The sequence below is a fragment of the Saccostrea cucullata genome, unplaced genomic scaffold, assembly GCF_032062105.1.
Source record: "Saccostrea cucullata isolate Sc308-1 unplaced genomic scaffold, CSIRO_AGI_Scuc_v1 ctg6293, whole genome shotgun sequence".
Lineage (NCBI taxonomy): Eukaryota > Metazoa > Mollusca > Bivalvia > Ostreida > Ostreidae > Saccostrea > Saccostrea cuccullata.
The window spans coordinates 3,255-26,135 of NW_026937566.1; the positions used below are offsets into that span (position 1 = coordinate 3,255).

A 22,881-nucleotide genomic window follows, 5' to 3' on the forward strand; every position below is an offset into this window, starting at 1 on the left:
ATATTTCTTACATAAAATTTATCAAAATGGTACTTTTATTTTGAAACTTATCTTAATGTCAGGAAAATATCTATTATGAATTATGTTGAAAATTACGTCAGGCCATAGGCCAAGACATTGTTTGTTTGAGGGACAATTTGAAATCATCTATATCTTTTTCTTTTATCTCATGTTAACCCCTTTATCTCGTTAATATTTTCTTACATCCAGTCATAGTAATGAATTTTTGTCTATAACTGCATGTACCTAGTAGTCTTGTCTGTATTACAAAATTATTTGATGAGCCTTTGTGCCATTTTAATAAACAACAATATCATAAATTTATAATGCATCCTTTGAATTGACAAAAATTTAATAGACTTAGAAAGGATTGTCTTACATGTACCTTACTAGTAAAAGTGTAAAATTTATTTTTTTAACTCAAAATGTATAAATATGTTAACTGTTTGCATTGTTATACATTATTTTTGCTTGTAAGTATGCATTTCTTATGAAAACAAAATTCTTATTCTGTCTCAAACTTAATTAATGGTATTTTATCAGTGGTATCCAATGAGTCAGAACCCTTCAAAAATTATGGTCAAAGAGATTTTTTGCATTTTCATCAGAATTATATATTTCTATGAAAGCCGTAGTACTTTTTGTTAAAAAGTTATAGCCAAGGTTAAACCACTAATCTCCATGAAATTGATTACAATATATTGGAATATAAAAGTCATTAACATGTATCAATTTCGGGAAGAGGTCAAGATCAAAAGGTCAAATTTGTCCATCAAAGAGGGTCACAAGGCTGTAATTAAAATTCAAAAATAAATAGTTTAGTTTACTTCTTAAATACATGACATGTGCAATCCTTTTCTTCCTTTCAATTTATTGGACTTTTATTATTATTGAAATGTAAAAAAATAAAAAATAAAATCGATTTCTTATGAGATACATGTCTCCTACATGACCCTATAAATCCATGCATGTTTCAATCAGTTCAAGTATTCATTAATCTTTAATTTGTATTATTCTGTACCTTAACGTGCTACAATTATGTACAAGTTTTTTGCGCCTGTGCAAACCAAATTGCCATTAGTATTAAACAGTGCAAAATGTAGGCAGGGAGAAGGACTTAGTCCTGCGAACTAAGCATTGTTTTCGTGTACGACTGACTATAGTACGCCACTTGGTGCACATAAATTATAAAACAAAAATTACGCCCGAATAAAGTGTATATATATGATATTCTAATCCTCAGAAGGAAAATGAAAGTACACCTAAGTTAAGGCTTAAATTTACGACTTTTGATGAAAGGAGCCCCAGGGGCCCCAGGAGTTTAAAAAAATCAATTAAAAAAAATTGCTGGAGTATTGCCCGTTTTTATATTCTTATCAAGAAAAATGTATTTAAAAACGTGTACATGAAACGAAGACAACAATTGAAATGGCATTCGACTCGACTTTCAGATCTATTGATGACGGTTTATCAAAAATAATACTAGTTATTTGTCAACTCAAATTATCCCAGTGAACTTGAAATAAAAGACATCAAAGAGTCTGTCACATATATTTTATATTTGGAAGTTTAACTGAGTATAGACGACAAAGACCATATAACAACTAAAAAGTGACAAACGTAGTGACTAAAGTCTTTTTGTCAACTCTACTTGTTAATGTAGTTATATTCTGCAAGTTTTTGCCAACCGAATCAACTGTGAGAAATAAACTGAGTAGACTACTGATGACAAGTTGATTTCACAAGGGTTTGAACAATGTACAGTCACATTTGCTGTTTTGTTGAAATAGAATATTTAAGACAAAATATTTAAACTTAAACTTTGAATTTTATTGCTTTTTATATTTCATAAATAATTAATATTTTATACAATTTAGTAATGAAATGATTCTAACAAGATTTAATCTTTTACACAAGGTTAATTGTGAATAAATACAAAAATGAATATATGAAGAAAAGAATTAAAATGTTAACAACAAAAAGAATTTTAACTGAAAGAAGGAGCCGTCATTTGAAGCCTGTAACATGTTAGATACATAATTTTATGTAAATGACCAGTGAATAAGTCAGTTGGATGGGCAACTGGTAACCTCGCTGCATTGCTGTTTACAATTTAATTTGCATTCTATTATCTTATAATTCGTACATTTACAGTCCAATATTTATCTTATCATGCTTATATCCGAAGAAGTTGATCCTTAAAAAACTACAGATATGATAGACAAAATTTTCAAATGTTTTAGTAGATATTTTGTACATTTACATAAAAAAGAAAGCTTCAAATAAATTCAGCGACTTTGGCACGTACAACGATGCGCAAATTCATGAGTACCGACAATAAATTATTTATGCATTAATTTAATATTTGGTGCTTTAGTATGTACCGCTAATTCATGATTACACCAACAACTCAATACATAGTGATTCCGCTAAATTGTGAATACACCAAATTATATACACGCAGAGTAATCTGGAGGTGGAGCAGTAGGTATGTTGACAATATTAACCTCTCGTTCCCTAAAGCCATAAGCCGCAGGCAATTTATTCTCCAATGTACCTAATCTGTATTCTCCATAAAATCCTGGATCTAAATTACTCGGTCTATGATTATGTTGTTGGGGCAGATCTAAATTTCTTTGAGTATCAGTTCCTCCCTCGGGTGGACTTCGATCAGATTGCAATGCTTTATCATATGTCTGCAATACAGCAAACCCCAAAATGTTAAAGAAACACAGAATGATGGAGAGTATCAATGTGGCGATGTCCCACGCCTGGTTTTCTCTCACAAAACACCCGTACTCGACACAAATATATAAGATCCAGAAGATGGGGACAGAAGAGAGTCCAGCAGCTATGACATTAATTCCTAAACTCAGTCCGTTTATCACTCTGTAAATATTTACCTGTTAAAAATAATAATAATAAAAAGATATCAGTAGACCTGATTAATGCACATTTTCTTTTTTAAAAATCCCAACCAATTTATAAAGAATATATGCCTCTCAAACACAAATACAAACTGCGCCGTCTTCGAATTCTTTAATATTTTGTTTTGATGCTGTTATGACGTCATCGTTCAAACCCTTTGAGAAAAATCAATAATTTAACAGTATGATGAAAAGAGAGAACACTTTTCTATTGATTATAGCTCAAGAATGTTTTGCATGTTTTTTTTAAGTTTTTAAAATTCATTTTAAGAGGAATGTCGCTTTTCTTAGCTTAATATTAAACACCAAAGGTTGATGAGCTATCATTCTCTGCGAAATTATGCGTAAACATGACCAGTAAAATTAAAAATATTACAGTTCTCGTCAATTTGTAAAAAAGTTTTACTATACAATTTTAAAAATACATTGACCAAAGTATTTTATTAAAGATATAAATCAGCAATTCTTGTCTATTTGAATTTCCTTTTATAGCCGAGAATATTGTTTTTAAAAGTAAGATTTATTTTATTTCTGCAACGCAGTGGTTAGAGCGTCTGCTTTAGAGTCGCGAAGTAGGGAGTTGATCCTTACGTCGGGGTTCGAATCCCACTGTGGGACGTGGAGACCGGTCCTTCGGAAGAGACAGTATAAACCGAGGTCCAGGGTAGGCAGGTGCTGGCACGAAAAGGATCCCTAGCTCCTTGTTCAATGGCCCTGAGTGCCGAATATAGGACAAAATTTTTGCAGCTCCTTCGGCATGTGGTGGCGTCTCCATACGAGTGAAAAATTCTCAAGAGGGACGTTAAAATCAATCAATTAATTAATCCTATTTGTAATTCTGAACGCGTACTATATACTGCGCGAGTGCTAAGAAGTTGCGTCTATAGTCCTATGAACGCAACTGATGAGTGGAGGTACATAGTGGGAGATAACCAAAAAAAAAAAATGCAAATATTTAAGGAATAACTAATTTTTCGGTTTCATGATGTGATCAATCGAGTGGCTTGCGCGATACCTTCGGTATTTATTCATAAATTATTACGTAAGTAAATTGATCGATCATCGTCATGAAACCAAACATTTTGACAGTTATTCCTTATGTTTACATGCTCTTGATTCCATTAATCCACGTGCTTTAAGCCCCGCTTCTGTCTCTATTTGTGCCGCCCCGAACGTGATTCCTTTAAACCGCGCCTATCGAAGAACCAGTAGATTTATGAAGAAATATAAAAGTATTTTTACTATTTTTTTTATTTCTGACAAATACATTGGAATTGTCAATATTAAGATATATGTTCATTTAGTAAAGTAATAAGGAATTTAATTTTATTTCGAAGAATTAAATCTCACACAAATTAAATAGAGAAATACACATTGATGGCATTAAAAAAGATAGCACAATAAGAGACTAGAGCAGAACCTTCAATATGATTTAGTTACTTACTCTCTTGGTATAATTGGAGGATGGTAGATTTCTATCATCAATGTCAATCTTAGAGCCAAAGTAACAAAAGATACCACTAAGTAGAAGCTACAAATAAATTTAAAATAATCGTAAACATTTTTTTAAATGAGAAATACCTTAATTTATTATTAATTTATTGTAGATAAACTTTGATACCTTTGATTGAGAAAACATGTTTTTATATAATATATAATAGTATATAGTATATTTTATAATGTGGTCTTAAAATAGTCCCTATATAATGTACGAGGGTTGATCCAAAAGTAATGTCACAAGATCGATAAAATTGCTAATAGTCAACATAAATCAACAAAATTATACATGATCGAAGCAATATTTCGCGCATCATAGTAAAATGATGCGTATTTACTGTTTTAATGCAACTTTTTCGCTTAATTATTAAAATTGAACAAAATTAAGAAATTATAGGTATAAAATTGTAATTACAATTTGATATAACTGATTATTTAACCGATTTTGCAATTGATAGGTAGGTTGACGTCACTGCAGTGTCTTTTTGACGTTATGTTAATCTGTAGCTCTTAAAGAAAGGGGTAATAAAAATATCATTACAGAAAAAGTAAAAAAACATACGCTCTTGAAATTTAAAACATAGAAATTTTAGAATATCTCGAATATTTTTATTATGTTTTCTTGTGAATCCATTGTTCACGTCATATTTTGTAGCACTCTATAAAAATAGTAAAATTTGCTAATTTCTTTGCATTTTGAGATGCCCCCTCTGTTAACAAGACGGTAGAATTTTGCGTTTCTTACATATGTTGTATAATATAGTATTACTCATCAAAATTTATAGTTTGAACAAAATGTCTATTGTTGTATTTGTATAATTTTCTTTAAAGTGCTAAAAATTGGCATTTTCCTATATAATCCTATAGTAAATGTACCTGTATTTTGAGACGGTCCCTCACATTTACCTGGACGGTAGATTTCCCCCAAACTTTGCATGTACACTGAAGTTAATGTAAGTTATATATGGTATAAAAATGAAGAGTTTCGCTATTGTAGTTTTCACATAATAAAACTATAGTCGGCTCCCTTAAGACTAGAAAATGTCGAATTTTTTTTTTTTTATATTTGGCGACCAGAAGCTCTTTTAGATGCTTTTCTATATGTTTTTCTTTACTCATTCTAAAAATTTACACATTAAAACGTGACGTTTAGTTGTGACGCGGCGACACCCCTTATGTTTGATATTTTAAACGTCTATAAAATTAATTTAATTAATCATTATTCAATGAAAATTTCAATTTTGATTAGATTTATTTTTGTGCATCTTTTGGTATATAATATTTGATAATTTGACGCAAAAATATTAAAGATATTGTTACAGTGACATTACTTTTGGATCAACCCTCGTATGTAAACGTAATCAGTCCATAACGATGTCTTACACCTAGCGAAAGGTTTAATACGAAATGTTCCACATTTTTCTACGACATACGTTCGTTAATGAAAATGCAGCTTTCAATGTCTTAACTTCAAGAGTGCTGTGCAACAATATATTCAAGAAGTGTTGTAAATCAGATGTGGAAACTTAAAAATTCCAAGGAACTTTGGACAATTTGAAATCACAAGATTTCACCAAAATCAACTGCTTTAAAATTTACAACTTTTCAACTGTATACAAAACCATTTTTGAACGATGATTTAAAGTGCAGGCTTTTTGATATCATTGACGCTACTTTTTCGATAAGAATTGAACTCGTAAATTTACTTACCTTGTCATTAGTCATTTACAAAATTATTTTGTTAAAAAACATTCTGATTGTACACACAAGTATTCTGAAGTTGACATAAAAAAGATGCTTGAGTTTCTAATTGACAATATTCATTTCGTTTTTGGAGACCAGATTTTTCATCAATCTATTGAAATTCCCATGGGTACCAGTTGCGCCCTGTTATTAGCACCTCTTTTTTATTCATATGAAGCAAAATTTGTGTAAAATCTTATCTGTGAAAAGAAGAAAGAACTTGCTGTGTCCTTCAGCTCGACATTTAGATATATGGACGACGTGTTTTCAATTAAAAGATTAGTAATTTCCATTCTTATGTCGATACGATATATCCTGGTGAAATTGAGATAAAAGATACCACAAAGTCTGACACATCTGTTTCATATTTGGAATTTTTTTTCCGAAAAAGACGTTAATGGTAATCTAACAACGAAACACTATGATATACGTGATGAACTTAACTTTTCCATCGTCACCTTCCCTTATTAATGCAGCAATATACCTTCATTACCTGCAAACGGAGTTTACATATCTCAGTTGATTCAAGAACATGCTCTACGTATGAATAATTTCTAAATCGAAGTAAATTATTGAAAAACAATTTGTTAAAACAAGAATTCCAGCTGTCTCGTTTAAAGTCATCATTTCGTAAGTTCTATGGTCGATACAATGATCTTGTCAGCAAATACAATTTATCATTCAGTCAAATGCTGATTGACGCTTTTCATACTAATTGTAAGTCCATTATTTATACACTGAATTCACGAGTGATTTTTCCGTTATTTCCCGATTATGAAAAGGAGCACACGGCGGGTGTGACCTGTCGGCAGGGAATGGTTACTCCTCCATGGCACCTGATCCCACCTCCGATGTTTTGGAGGTCCGTGTTTGCTCTGCTTTTTTTGTATTTTATATTGTTTAATTGACTTTTTATCTTGAATTCTATTTCGTTATTAAAATCCTTACTATAAAATAAAACAATTATGGCCTGTTTCGGTGGAGGTATCTTAGTTTGTTGGTTGGTTGTTTAACGTAGGTTTCGAGAATTTTTCACTTATTTTGAGTCGCCACTATTTGCAGGTTGAGAACTGAAAAATTTGTCGAATACCTGGCATATAGGGCTATGGAGAATTTTTTCCCCCTGCAAAACCTACTGCGACACGAGATCTTAGTTTATGCCTTTTGGTGGTGAATAAGGTATTTTTCATTGTTGAAAATTTTCTGGCGGATAACAAACTATATTATCCACCGAACGAGTCCATCATTGTATAACATTATATTATTATTATTTAGTTATATTATTATCCTTACTATTCTATATTCTTATTTTATTGCTTTATATAAAATTATATTTTATAACAATATATTGTATATTATAATATTACCAGTGCTCCCGACCATATTGGAGTGCCTTGTTCCCTTGAGAAAATATCAGTATCTTTGTAAACAATCTTTAAAATTCCAAAGATGATGCTACCGGCTGAAACTCCTATCAAAACAATGGATATCCAAAAGAAATGTGTTGCAGCTTTCTTTAGTTCAACTGTAATAAATTGGCAAACATTACATGATAAGAAAATGAAAATTTTGTTATATAAGGTGTTTTGGAGTATCGTTTATGAAAGAAAATTTCTTCTTAAATATTGAATTCCAGTCCGTTAAATATGAGACAAGGTTAAAAAACATATAGCTTGGGTCCAACAAGACGTAGCATTTAATAGAATCAGTTTTGGATCAAAGAGGTTTCTTTAAAAAAAATCAAATCATTAGAATAGGTGAATACTGTTAGTTTTGTGAAAAATTTTGATTGATTGATTGTATATTATTTAACGTCCTTCTAGAGAATTTTCACTCACATGGAGACGCCACCATTTGCCGGTGGAGAACGGGAAATTTTTCTTATACTCGGAACTCTTGGCAATTGAGCAGAGCTTTTTGCGTGCCAGCACCTACTGCGACCCGGGACCTCGGTTTATATGGTCTCATCCGAAGGACCGGTCTCCACGTCGCACAGGGGGATGCGAACCCGCGACGTAATGATCAACTCCTTGCTTCGCAACTCTACAGAAGACACTCTCGATAACCACTGCGCCACGCAGGCGACTCTTTGAAAAAGAGGAGTAATATGGAAATAAATGGAGTCCTTGAAAAAATGTCGCAATTTGCATTTTTTTTTCAATGAAAATACATTTAAACTCATATAACCCCTCTCAATGCTGCAGAACTGTGGCTCTCAGAAAAAAATATATTGACAGACCGGAGAACAACAGTGCCACTCATTGTAAAAAGTTACAATGAGCTCTGGATCAATTCTTCCAAATTCTTACCTCAAACGCAAAAAAATATAGATTTAAAAAAATCCTTATACCTATATCAAGTAATCTCGTCGTCGACATCTGCACGAAGCGTGTTGGACCGAATTATCTTGCAAACTAAAATGGCAGTATTAATAGACGAAATTTCCGATGATCTCAATTTCAAGGCCAGGAGGGATATTTAAAACTATGATAAGGAATGTTTTGGAAACAGTGAAAGAATATGCTAGGAACACACAGTTAGTAATATTTTGATATGACAGTTTAAAAACATGGCGAAATGAATTGAGAAACAGCACACTTTTTTGAACGCAATAAATATACAATTTTTTTTTCAATGGGTGACACAATAGCTCTCCATAGCGGTCAACATATTTTTTCGGAGAGCTACAGTTCTGCAGCTACCCCTTTTAGTGTCTACATAACGAATTTATACGGTCAAATCTTTATTCGACAAGGAATGCTTACTACCCCATGGCATCTGAACCGACCTCTTATATTTAAGATATCCGTGTTTGCTCTGCACCAAATTTGTATTGTGTAATGGACTTTTTAGCTAAATACTGTTTGTTCTCCATTTATTTCATTTTAATAAAGTTCATTTTCTCTGAGTTAGCCTAACAGTTCCCTAACAACTGTAAATATTGGTTCTTTTTCTGATGCTTATGTTAAGTCAGTTAATATGTCCTTGCATGTTGATATGAAAACATCATATTGAAAATGACTTGGTCGCTATGGAACAGAAAGATGTATATTGATATAATATGTGGTTAGTAGGTAACGCGTAGGGACATATTAAGAATATAATGTTGGTAGACAGCTTGATATGATTTTATATGATATCCCTTTCGACCAATGAAATCCCAAGATTTTGAACAGATGCTGGATAAAATATCATCAGTTAATTCGGAACGAATACACGTAAACTGTCTCTGCTTATAAATTGTTTTGTTTCATTGAATGGTCACCGTTCATTTTATCACATTTCTTCATGTTTGATTTATACATATTGTATACATTTACATATAAGCATCGTCTTCAAAGCATTTCTACATGTTTAATTCTTACCAGATGATCGTTGAGAGGCACTTTCGTTCCGTGCTGTGTTGATCATTTTTGTAACTACTGCTTCTTTATCGATATTAACCTTACTGTGCAATAGGTACTGCGTAGTATTAAAACAGCGTAATTCTGTAAAAAATTAAACCACTCGAATGGAAACTGAGAACTAAGGTAGTTAAATGATGCTTTCCGCATTGGTTTTTTAAATACGTAAAATTTGTATACGGAAATTTTATTATAAAAATCAGTGAAATATGATCATGATGATTGTATCCTTTGAAACAACGTAAGGGCCGACAGGTGAAAATATTTTTTTTTTAGTTTTTGTCACCAGACGGATGGGTTTTCCGATAAAAAGAACAACACAGTATGATTATGCGTCGTTGATAAATCTAAATGTCATGTTTTTCTTCTCATGTAGATGTTTCTAATAAATTCTGCGTCATAGGTATGTATTATCATTCCTCATGTTACGTTAAAGTCCAATGTTTTTTGACATTATAAACATTACTTCTTTTTAAATTGAAACTTACTCATCCTGACACTGGTCATTTGTAAAGAATGAATCGTTCAAACGTCCAAATTTGGACCCCAATAATTTACAAAAAATAAAATTAAAGATTTTCTTCTTTTTACCTCCATCTGTCTATCAAACATTAAAGTTTATTATTTCTATGTTTGATTTTTACTTCTTTGCACTGTAAGGAATTTATGTCATTGATATAGCGTATGTTGTTTAATCGATTCTCATAGACTTTATGCCACACCCCCATTTTGCTAGCCCATTTTTTTCATATGAGCGCATGGATGTTTCAAGTTGTAGTAAATACGGTCAGTGTAAAGAGTTATACTAGACTACTAGTCATTTACTTTCATGAAAGAAATTGAAACAATCGTACGCTCACTTTTTACTTTCCAAAAATGTGCGAAGTGATGGGTACTTGTCTCTATAGTAAAGGTACCTTGTTTAAAAAATTCAACCAGTCTTTGACCTCATGAATAACAAAGCACTAAACGCGTGACTCAAATCTATTCTCTTTCATGCTTTGAGCAGACCAATGCGACATCGTGTCTTGTGTCTGCGAGCTATCGATGGTTGAATCATTTTCAAAGTTGTAATTAAAATTCAGGGAAAAACTTCTTTTTGGATAAGATGTGTTAAAGGTGCTAAGACACAGATTTGATGTTAATATTTTCTCATTTTTTCTGTATAATTTCATAACATATATGTTCTATAGAATTTCATTCGAAAATATAATAAAAACAAGGTGTGTTTGTGAAACACTGATGCCCCCGTATGGCAACATAGCAAAGATTAAACTTTTCTTAAATGCAAATTTAATTAATTGGTACCAAAAGTAGGGTATTCTCACTGGAAAACAATTGTGAAATTTGAAAGTAGGCCAATGTTAAAGTTTTTTTTATTAAGTACAAAAATCTCCAAGGTCAGAGTCAGAAGGTCAAGGTAATTGGTATCCAATGAAAGGTCTTGCCACATAGAATTCTTATGTAGAGTATGGAAGCCTAGCCCTTACCGTTCAGAAGTTATGGCCAAGGTTAAATGTTTTTAAAAGTGGGTCAAACTCCAAGGTCAAGGTCAAAGGGTCAAAGTTCTTGTTATCAAATGAAAGGTCTTGACACAAGGACTAAATGTGTAAAGTATGAAATCACTAGCCCAAACCCTTTAAAAATTATGGTCAAGGTTTGCTTTTTTAAAGTAGGTCAAACTCAAAGGTCAGGGTCAAACTGCTTTGTATCCAATGAAGGGTCTTCTCACTAGAATTACATATATGAAGTATGAAAGCCCTATCCCTTACCGTTCAAAAGTTATGGCCAAGGTTAAAGTTTTTTCACAGATACGGAAATCTACAAGGTCATGGTCAAAGGGTCAAGGTTGTTGGTATCCAATGATAGGTCTTTCAACAAAAAATATACATGTGAAGTATAAATGTCCTGGTATCTACTGTTCAAAAGATATGACCAAAGTAAAAGTTTAAAATTTTCATGTAAAAGTAGGTCAAACTCGAAGGTCAAGGTCAAAAGGTCAAATTTCGTGGTACCCAAAGAAATGTCTTGTCACAAGGAATACACACACTTGTGAAATATGAAAGTCATGGCTCCACTAAATCAAAAGTTATGGGCAAGGTTAAAGTTTTTGCGGACAAACAGACAGACAGACAGACGGATACGACAAAAACTATATACCCCCGAAACTTCGTTTACGGGGCATAATTATTGAAACTCCGAGTTTTAGACGCATTTGATTAACAATTCCTTGCACCTTCACAATTTATAACTTTATCCTAAATACTTAAGAAAAGTAGCAGTTTTGTTGTTTAGTAATGAAAAATATTAAAACTGTAATCCAGAAAGGTCAGATTAGAAATGTGCAGAAACAAAACCAACATACAAACTCTGTACACAACATTGAGCGCGGGCTGACATTACTAGAGAACGGATTTGCTTTCGCATATTTCTACTTTGTAGTTATATTTTTCCTCAATACACAGCAAAATTGCTCCTTTTCTTAAGACTTAAGGATAGAGTTAAAATTTGTGAAAGTGTAAGGGTGTGTCAAAAACGCGTCTAGAAAAATTCGAAATTTCAATAACTTCAAGAAAAAAATAAGATTTTAATTATACTTTTGTATGAAATGCTGTCGTAACATACAAGTAATGAAATTATACAGAAAATTTGGGAAAATATTACATCAAATCTGTATCTATGCACCTTTGAGAGTTTTGATTTACTTGTTATTAAACGCTATTTCAGTCGATTTGGTTTGATGTTTTTTTTTCTCGGTATTTATCAGTTTATATTTATTGAAGGCATAGGGCTTTCACTTACTGCTTGTGTCTTTTAATTCAAATTACTGTGGGTGTATATTATACATTTGCCGCTGTTCCTAAGAATACATGTGCACCAGCGTTACGTTTATTGACTTTTGGAATGTAATAATAAAAGTTTTTTTTAGTTAAAACTGTCATTAATTGTATAGATCGTTATTTGAAACATGCCAATTTATGATATCTTTCGAAAATAAACTGTTTGTTACAAGTGCACAAATGCATACAACCTTAACGGAAAAAAATTGAAGTATGGAGCGCTAAAAAGATCTGTATATCGGATGAAAAGTCACTGGGTGAAAACATGTGCACAAAATACACCCCTAATTTAAATTGGGGAGGGGGGTTCTTTAAAGTCAATAATCGCAGGTATTTTTGAAGCATATAATATTTAAAAGCAAGGAAGTGTATTTGTATTAACCTTTCACAAGTCCGATCACCGTATAATTAAAAATTTATAAATTAGTTACAAAAATCAATCGAATGAAAAAGTAAAAATAACTAGAAGAGGTTTATTACTTATATCTTACTATAAGGTTAGAGTTTGTTTAAATCAAAATGTAAACACGTGTTGATTTCTACAATTAATGAATACTTATGTTTAATTTTTACTTTCTCACGATTTTTATTTTTTTTTATACACACTGTACATTTTAAGACATTTCCTATTAAGGTCAGACGACACGTTCCTCAAATATATGTACTGTTTCTCTTGATATTATATAAAATATTATTTATATTTGTCATTCTCTTCTGATTTCTACATTGTTTCAAAATGTTTTTAGATATAAGTACACCCAAAATTGTGATATAGGCCATTTAAGAGATTGCCCATAAGGGTTATATAAGGAATATGACCCTGTGGTATCTTGTCCAAATGCCAGGTAAGGTTCCCTAATTTTTTGTGAGGAAACTTGTCTAAGTTCCTTTAGTTCAATGACAAATTCTAAGGAAAAATTATATATTTTTTAGGAATGTGTCGTCTGACCTTAACCGATAAAAATATAATAAAACAATTGTAGTCTTTTGAATCGGTACAATCCCTAGATATATAGACTTTATAGAAAGCATATCGATATCTAGGGATTGATTTCATCAAAAGGCTATAATTGTATTGTAGCTCATCAGAAAATAATGTAAATATAAAAAATGAATTCAATTTTTGAAAACTCATGAGGTACATGAACTACAACGCTTCTCCTCCATGACATACGATCCCTCCTCTGATGGTTTTAGAGGTCTGTGTTTGCCCTGCTCCAAATTTGTATTTTTTCAATGAAATTCTGAACCTGACAACTGTTTGTTATTTTCTATTTTTAAGTTTAGTAGTAACACTTTTTTTCGTCAATTCTAAACATAAGCAAAAAAAAAACAAAAAAACCATGGTTACCTGGATTGGTACAAATGTTTTCTCCTATTTTGGTTGTTAATGATTGGAATAATAAATTACTAAAATACGATGCTCAAAATTCCACCTTTGTGCAACCATCCTTTTTAGTCTATATAACTTTTTTGAGTCTTTCAGCCCAAGTGCTGTGAAACTTTGAACGAAAATGAAAATATATGCATCAAAAGTCTTCATTTTACTTTTATAAACATCACGTAAATTGTTATTGTAAATTGTAACCCTGTCGTCGTGGTTACCCGAGTCAGCAAATGCTACGTCTTTAACGACTCCATTTTTAACAATTTCTATAATACTGGCAGAATAATCGATAGAAACGGTTGTTGTGTGTATGACATAGACCCCACTTTGCGGAGCGATGAACTTTCCCGTTCTGGCGTCATATCCGTTTCCAATGTTTGTCTCAACACTGTCATAAACGAAAATTTTGTGCCTGTATAATCTATTCATATGGATGTTACTCGACATATAGGCATAAAACGCAATTTGTTGACCTGAATAAAAGAAGGAAAAAATATCCAGAGTTAATGTTCATTCTACTATTACCTATTGAACTTCGGTATTCGCCGTTATTTCGAATACTAAGAATTACTAGAAGTGATTTTGTAGTTCCAACCTTCCTTAAGGTATTCAATGTATAACGACCATATTTTGTAACTAATAACTGAAAAGTCCAATAATTTAAATCGTGGAAGTATTTTGAAGGTGTTACCAAATAAAAATGCTCAACCAGAGGAATTTACAAAATTTTGATTATTGTCCAATTGCACCTCGAATTTTAAACTGAAGTCTATGGGCGGCGCATATTTTTAAAAGATAATTTAAAAAGTAGTTTGAATTTCAAATAAATCTCTTGATGAAAATAAACTCCCTCTTTATTAAACTATGAAATAAAATGAACAATTAACCACAGATATTATGAAATATTTAAAAAAAAACTTATTTTCATCAAGGGCAGATAACTCTTAAAAAACTCCTAAAATGCAAAATGACCAGCGTCTTACATGTTATCAGTCGTGCGAATTTGGTGTATTTCACTTTTACCGTTATGTAGCAATGCAATTTTAACTAGTTTAAATTTGTTCAAAATCGATCAAAATCCATTCATTATTGTTATGGGTCAGAATAACCCTAAATGCCAGCAAAGATCAATAACACAATTTTAACTTAACAATAATTTATTCACAGTAATATATAATAAGTATATGAAACATAAAGTACAAACTTAGCAAGAATCTAAAAATACATACATCAGAGTGTCCGTTGCTGCACACAATGTCCCAGTGAAAATATGTATCCCAGTTATATCTCAATAGTGCTTATACGACAAAGTATAGTATCTCTATGCATCGAATTGACAGGGTATATATACAGTAATATAAATCTAGAATATTCTAGAAATTGTTAAAACATGATATTACTGGAACAATCTGGACATACACAAAATTTAAGAATGTTCTAGATAAAATGACCGAACATGTTGACCACTCTGGAATGTTCAAGAAACTGAATGTTACTAATTATATATATAATGAAACAATACACATCTCACAACACCCCCCCCCCCCCCCTTAAAAATTTTGAATGTCAATGTCAATGAAAAACTTAAATTGTAAAACATGTACATTAATACAAAATCTAGTATGTTTACGATACTCTTGACAAGGCGTCTGCAATAACATTGTCTTTGCCTTTGATATGCTTAATTGTTATATTGTATTCTTGTAACAACAAACTCCATCTAGTCAGTCTTTGATTCTTGTTTGACAATTTATGCAAAAATGTCAGGGGGTTGTGATCCGTATATACAAGAATTGGATGCAAAGTAACATTCAGATAAACATCAAAATGCTGTAAGGCTAACAACAAAGCAAGGCATTCCTTTTCAATGGTGGAATACTTTTGTTGACATTTTGTAAGTTTCTATGAAAAATAAGAAACAACTCTATCTACCTTATCACTATGTTCTTGAAACAAAGCTGCCCCGATTCCAACATCACTAGCATCAATAGTAAGCTTAAATTGCTTAGAAAAATCTGGAGTTGACAGAACTGGGTTGCTCATAAGGACAGATTTGATTTTATGAAAGGATTTTTCACAGTCCTTTGTCCATTTAAAGTTAACCCTCTTTTGTAAAAGATTTGTAAGTGGACTAACAACTGAGGAAAAATTTGGACAAAATTTTCTGTAAAACCCAGCCATGCCCAAAAACCTCATTAATTCTTTCTTGTTTGTAGGAATCGGGAACTTTGCAATAGCTTCCACTTTAGCCATAATGGGTGTAAGATAACCTTGACCTACTTTATGACCTAAATACTCTACATAAGCATGACAAAATTCGCTCTTCTCAAGATTCACAGTTAAGTTTGCTTTAGCTAAAATGTCAAATAAAGCACGCATGATTCGGAGATGTTCGTCCCATGTGTTGCTGTATATGACGACATCATCAATGTAGGCCTCGCATCCCTCAAGGTCTTGGAGAAGGGAGTGAATCATCCTTTGGAATGCAGCCGGTGCGTTTTTCATGCCGAAAGGCATTACTTTATACTGGTAAAGTCCATCTGGTGTAGCAAAAGCAGATATTTCTTTTGCTCTTTCTGTTAACGGTACTTGCCAGTAGCCTTTCAACAGGTCAAATTTACTGACAAATTTCGCGTTTCCAATGTTGTGAATGCAGTCATCGATTCTAGGTATTGGATATGAATCAGTTTTGGTAACAGAATTCACCTTTCTAAAGTCTGTACATAATCGGTACGAACCGTCCTGTTTTGGTACAAGAATACACGGTGAGCTCCAATCACTTCTACTAGGTTCAACAATGTCATTGTCCAACATGTACTGCACTTCCCTTCTTAGGTACTGCAATTTTATTGGATTCAGACGGTACGGATGTTGTTTGATAGGCAGAACTTCACTCACTATGACATCATGACAAGCTGCATTAGTTTTCTTTGGAACATCCGAAAAGATTTGATGATACTCATTCATCAAGTTTTTAACTTGTTCTTTTTGGTGAATGTTTAAATGTCCAAGTTTGGCATCAAAATCAGCCAAAATTTCTGAGTTTTTCAAGCGGACACGCTGATTACAATCTTTCTCATTCATTTCTACACTCGTATCACTTTCAAGACAATTTTGAACAATCTTAGTATTGGCTAAAGTGGAAACTGGTTTTACAGAATTTCGGTCACACCTTTCAAAATACTCTTTTAACATGTTAATGTGACAAACCCGTTTCTCTTTACGTCGACCTGGTATCTTAACTACATAGTTTACATCACTGGTCTTGCTTTCAATTTCATAAGGGCCATAAAATCTGGCCTGTAAAGGATGACCAGGAATAGGTAAAAATACAAGAACCTTATCACCTGGCTTAAACACCCTATTTCTGGCATCTTTGTCATACCACATTTTCATTTTCATCTGAGAATTCTTCAAATTTTCTTGTGCTAATTTACAAGCATTGTAAAGGTTTTATTTGAAATCAGACACATAATCTAAACGATTAAGATCACTAGTCTCAGTCAGCCACTTTTCCTTCAACAATTTCAAAGGACCTCTAACTGTATGACCGAACACCAATTCAAAAGGACTAAACCCAAGAGACTCCTGGACTGCCTCTCGTGCAGCAAATAATACAAGATGAACCCCTTCATCCCAGTCTTTCTCATACTGGTAACAATAGGTCTTCAGCATTGTTTTTAGGGTTTGATGAAAACGTTCTAGCGCCCCCTGGGACTCAGGATGATATGCAGTTGATCTATACTGTCTAATACACCAACTCATGCATGACTTGCTGGAACAACCCCGACATAAAATTGGAGCCTTGATCCGACTGAATTGTCTTGGGTGCTCCTACAAAACTTAAGAACTTGGTTAGGGCCTTAACTATGCTCTTTGCCTTTATATTCCTAAGAGGTATGGCTTCAGGGAATCGAGTGGATGTACACATAATGGTAAGTAAATACTGGTTCCCATATCTAGTCCTAGGCAAAGGTCCTACACAATCCACCAACACTCGACTAAACGGTTCTTCAAAAGCTGGAATGGGTTGGAGAGGAGCAGATGGTATCTTCTGATTTGGTTTACCTACCATCTGACAGACATGGTATGACTTGCAAAACTTCGAAACATCCTTTCTTAACTTAGGCCAATAAAAATGACTCAAAATCCTATTATAAGTCTTATTGATACCTAAATGACCAGCCATAGGTGTATCGTGAGCTAAACTCATGACATCTCGACGATAAGCAGCTGGGACCACTATCTGGTGAACAACACGCCACACTTCATCTGAGGAAGCGTCAGGTGGTCGCCATTTTCGCATAAGGATGCCATCTTTCATATAGAAGCATTCTCCAACTTTAGTAGCCTCTTCTGGTGGAAGTGCCCTCTTACTAAGTTGAATGATATCTGGGTCTTTATGTTGTTCAGAGAGTAAACGTTCTCGGCTGAGGATGTGCTTGCCTTGGCTAACTAGTGGATGCAACTCATCATCCTCACCACCAAATTTTGGTAAAAGTTCTTTCTTCTCTTGCTTCTTGATATGGTGTGGTTCCATGCTTGTTTGAGTGCCATCAAGGTCAGATAAGAAAGTGTCATTCAAATCAATATCAACAGAGGAATTCGTCTCGTCAAAGACTTGAGTATGGTCTGCCTCCATTTCTCGTCTTCTGGCCATCGCTCTAGTAACAGCACAGGCTGGATAAATGTCATCATCTTCATCATCGCACATGACATTGGAAGTGATTTTCTCACAAACTATAGGATCAGGTTCAACCTTCCCACCAGCTAAATCGCTGCCTAACAACAAAGAAATGCCTGGAACGGGAAGAGTAGGTCGAACACCTACAATAACAGGTCCAGTAACTAAATCTGACTTTAAACTAATTCTATGCAGGGGAACATCAATGACGCCTAGCTCCACACCCTGTAATAAAACTGACCCACCAGTAGAAGTCTGCTCAGACAAAGGAAGCACGCCCTCTAACAATAACGTCTGTGCAGCACCAGTATCTCTCAAAATCTGGACAGGTCTTATTTCGCTAGAGTCACCGAGTGAAACCAATCCCTGAGATATAAAGGGCTTATAATCCTCCATAGAATCAATAGAACTGGACTATGAACCCTGGACATCAGGAGTGTCAGAACAAATCGAAACTAGGGCTTCTCTATCACCTCTAACTGCCGCACAAGCGTGTGGTTGAGTTTTATCAAAATCATTTTTTCTCTTAAGTTTAAAGCATTCACTGATCAGATGACCCTTTTTTCTTACAATAACTACAAGTAGGAAGCGACCCTATTTCAGACGATCCTTCAACACGTCCTGGACCGGACTTAAAACCACCTTGTGATGGAGACTGGAAACTTGTGGAAGACTGAGACCCTGAACCACTCTTTTTATATGTGTCTGAATTGGTAGAATTACTGCTAGTCTGAGATCTTGATACAAAATTCTTTTTATGAGACAGAGCATAAGTATCAGATATGACTGCTGCCTCTTCAAGAGTTTTCACATTCTTATCTTCTAAATGTGTTTTCAAATCTTGAGAAACACATTCCTTAAACTCTTCTACCAGGATGACTTGGCGCAAATTAGCAAAAGTTTTATCAAGTTTCTTACATCTAAACCAGTGATCGAATAAATCTTTCTCTCGTGAAAATTCAACAAATGTTTGATTATCAAACTTCCTATACTTTCTGAATTTTTGTCTATATGCTTCAGGTACTAATTCATATGCTTTTAATATTGCTGCTTTGACCTTCTCATAGTCTGAACTCTCAGCTACCCCTAGTGCAGAGTATACCTCAGCTGCTTTGCCAACCAGTACACTTTGTAACATTGTTGACCAAACGTGTTGTGGTCATTTAAGATTCTCTGCGACTTTTTCGAATTGGGGAAAATATTTGTCTACAGATTTTTCTTGAAATTTCGGAACTAACCTAATATATTTTGCTGCGTCAAATAAATTCTTGACAAATGACGGTTCTGGTTGGTGCTGTAGTCTTAATTTCTCTAACTCAAAGTGCTCTTGTCTTTCTAATTTGTCTAATTCAAATTTTCGTTCACGCTCTCGTTCTTCTATTTCTAATTTTTCTCTTTCAGATCGCATTTTCTCTAACTCTAATTGAAACTGATATTCTGCCATTTTATAAGAGCCTAACTCTGATTTAACTATATATTCTGGAAGATCGTATTTTTCAAAGACGTTTTCTTCTACTAGTTTGTTTGCAACCTTAATTCTAATGTCTTGCTTTCGCTGAGAGGATTTAACATCTAATCCAAAATGCAAACCTAATGCGATCAAGTCATCCTTTTTTAACGTATCAAAAACCTGAACACTTGGTGAACTAAGAAAGTCTGTGACCGAAAACACCATGTTGATTTCTGCTGGCTTATAATTAAATTTAACGGTTCAATAAACAAAATGCTGACAATAAACTGCAAAAGTGCAAGAAATTCTTTATCCTGGACGAGCCCCCATTTCTGTTATGGGTCAGAATAACCCTAAATGCCAGCAAAGATCAATAACACAATTTAAACTTAACAATAATTTATTTACAGTAATAAATAATAAGTATATGAAACATAAAGTACAAACTTAGCAAGAATCTAAAAATACATACATCAGAGTGTCCGTTGCTGCACACAATGTCCCAGTGAAAATATATATCCCAGTTATATCTCAATAGTGCTTATACGACAAAGTATAGTATCTCTATGCATCGAATTGACAGGGTATTTATACAGTAATATAAATCTAGAATATTCTAGAAATTGTTAAAATATGATATTACTGGAACAATCTGGACATACACAAAATTTAAGAATGTTCTAGATAAAATGACCGAACATGTTGACTATGCACTCTGGAATGTTCAAGAAACTGAATGTTACTAATTACATACATAATGAAACAATACACATCTCACAACAATTATACATTGAATACCTTAAGTAGACGGGTACCTGTAAAGTGCGAAACGAAATAGAAACGAAACGAAACGAAACGAACTGAAACGAAACGAAACCTGCCGAAACGAAACGAAATCTACAGAAACGAAACAAAACTTACCGAAACGAAACGAAATCAAGACGAAACGAAACGAAATCAAAACGAAACCTGCCGAAACGAAACGAAACAAAACTATCAAAATGTTTTTTTTTTTTTCAAATCAAGGTACATGTACATGTATATAATTATATATGTGTAACTGCATGTGGACTTTTTTTTACTTCAAATAAAAGAATTTATATAGTTCAAGCACTTGTTAACATAAAATTTAATTACTGATAAGTTATGCTCCCTTCTCAGTCTGATGATGTATTTACATTTTTGCCAGCTGCAAATATGCACGAGCGTACTATGCATGTATGATTTCAATATGTGAAGTATTTTCTAATTTTTATATCTTACTCTTATTTTCAGTCCTTATTTATCTAGATAACACATACATGTATCTATCAAAATTGATGTGTTACGTGTAAAGGCTCCTTTATGTACGGGTCGAAATAGTCACTGTACTGTTGTATTGCGAATGTCTTAAAACAAAGGATAAATCAGAGACTAAGAGTATTTAGTATTCCATTCCGAGGAGTCTGGTTTTATTGTTCAATTATACATGTAACTACAACCGGCATCTTGTGTATCCTTTCTACGTACATACGGTCCTATTTTAATCGAGATAATTTTCGAGGAAGAAATGAGTGATTTGCAATAAAGAGGCTCGATCAGAGACGTCTAAAACGATTTAACTAACAAGAAAAAAGTCTCTCGAAGCGAACGGTGTCAATTTTAAATAGTAAATAAATTATTCAGTAAGATATTAACAAAATATGACATAGGCGTCGGAAGCGGGGGGTTGGCCTTATATATGGGGGGGAACTCCATCTGCCAATGGTTTTGATTTAGCTTCACTCATACCATTTAAATACAGATGTGTGGCCCCCCCCCATTATTTGCAAAAAGATATGTATTAATTATAGGCAATGAAAATTGGGAATACCTTTTTGTTGGTTAAGCCCCCATCTTTCAATTTCCTTCCTACGCGTACGCCTATGTATGAGCTTGAAGCGAAACAATTGCCTGTGGTGCTTGAACAATATAAATTTCATTTGAAATAAAAATAGACCATATAAACATTCTGAAATTTTTGTTTCGTTTCGGCAGGTTTCGTCTTGATTTCGTTTCGTTTCGTTTCGTGTCTGTAGATTTCGTTTCGTTTCGGCAGATTTCGTTTCGTTTCGTTTCTATTTCGTTTCGCACTTTACAGGTACCCTAAGTAGACATCTCGAATTAAAGTTTTTTATATGTCTGTTTTAGAGATAACAAGTTTAGTTACTCGTATATATATTTTCAAAATGACTATTTTAAAAAATCGACAAAAGCTACAACAGTTTATAGAAATCAAACAAAATTAAATACTAATAGGTTTAAATTATAAACAGTAAAAAGAGGTTTATTTATAAGACCCTAATTTTAATATATGTACCAACTGGCTGACATCCTCTTCCTTTGTCCACAGAGACTGCAAATTGTGTCTTCCATCTTTTTCCTGTTCCATGAGTAGTTACCATCAGCAACGCCGACGAAAGGGAAGAGTAGCAACAACGATTTTAGCATGTTGTATGGATAGCTCAACTTAAAGTAGAGTGCACAGAACTCAAGTGTTGTCCTCCTCTTATATCAGATTTTAAAATCATAATGATTAGATAAAGGATAAAGGATCTAATTTCAATCTTTACAATACATGCAACAATAAACGCTATCCGTTTCAATTCAATTTCCCCTTTCAAAGATAACACTTTGTTTTTATTAGTTTCACCACGCAGTAAATGTAAGTCTGATTTTGAACGTTTAATTCTTGTGTCATAAATAACAAATAAAAGCTACTTTAATTGTCTTTATATTATTTTCAGTAACATACTATCATGCTTATTCAGGCAGAAGAAGTATCCCAAATTACCTCAAGAAGTAAATCGGTGGTAAAAGCCTGTTTATCAAGACCTTTATCCTCCAATAAAATTTGTAACCATGCTCTTTCCTCTTTATGTGGCACCTGATCCTATGTCTGATGCTTTAGAGGTCCGTTTCCCAATATTA

General features: G+C 33.2%; 1 protein-coding gene across 1 annotated transcript; it reads right to left on the reverse strand.

Moving 5' to 3' along the window:
- Positions 1–1,896: 1,896 nt before the first annotated feature.
- Positions 1,897–22,410, reverse strand: LOC134248409 (uncharacterized). The gene is made up of 5 exons (XM_062730814.1): positions 22,271–22,410; positions 13,960–14,271; positions 7,535–7,692; positions 4,372–4,458; positions 1,897–2,903 (listed from the first exon to the last, which is right to left on the reverse strand). Exons 1-5 carry the CDS (start codon positions 22,353–22,355, stop codon positions 2,451–2,453), a joined length of 1,095 nt encoding a protein of 364 aa, XP_062586798.1. The 5' UTR covers positions 22,356–22,410; the 3' UTR covers positions 1,897–2,450.
- Positions 22,411–22,881: the final 471 nt, after the last annotated feature.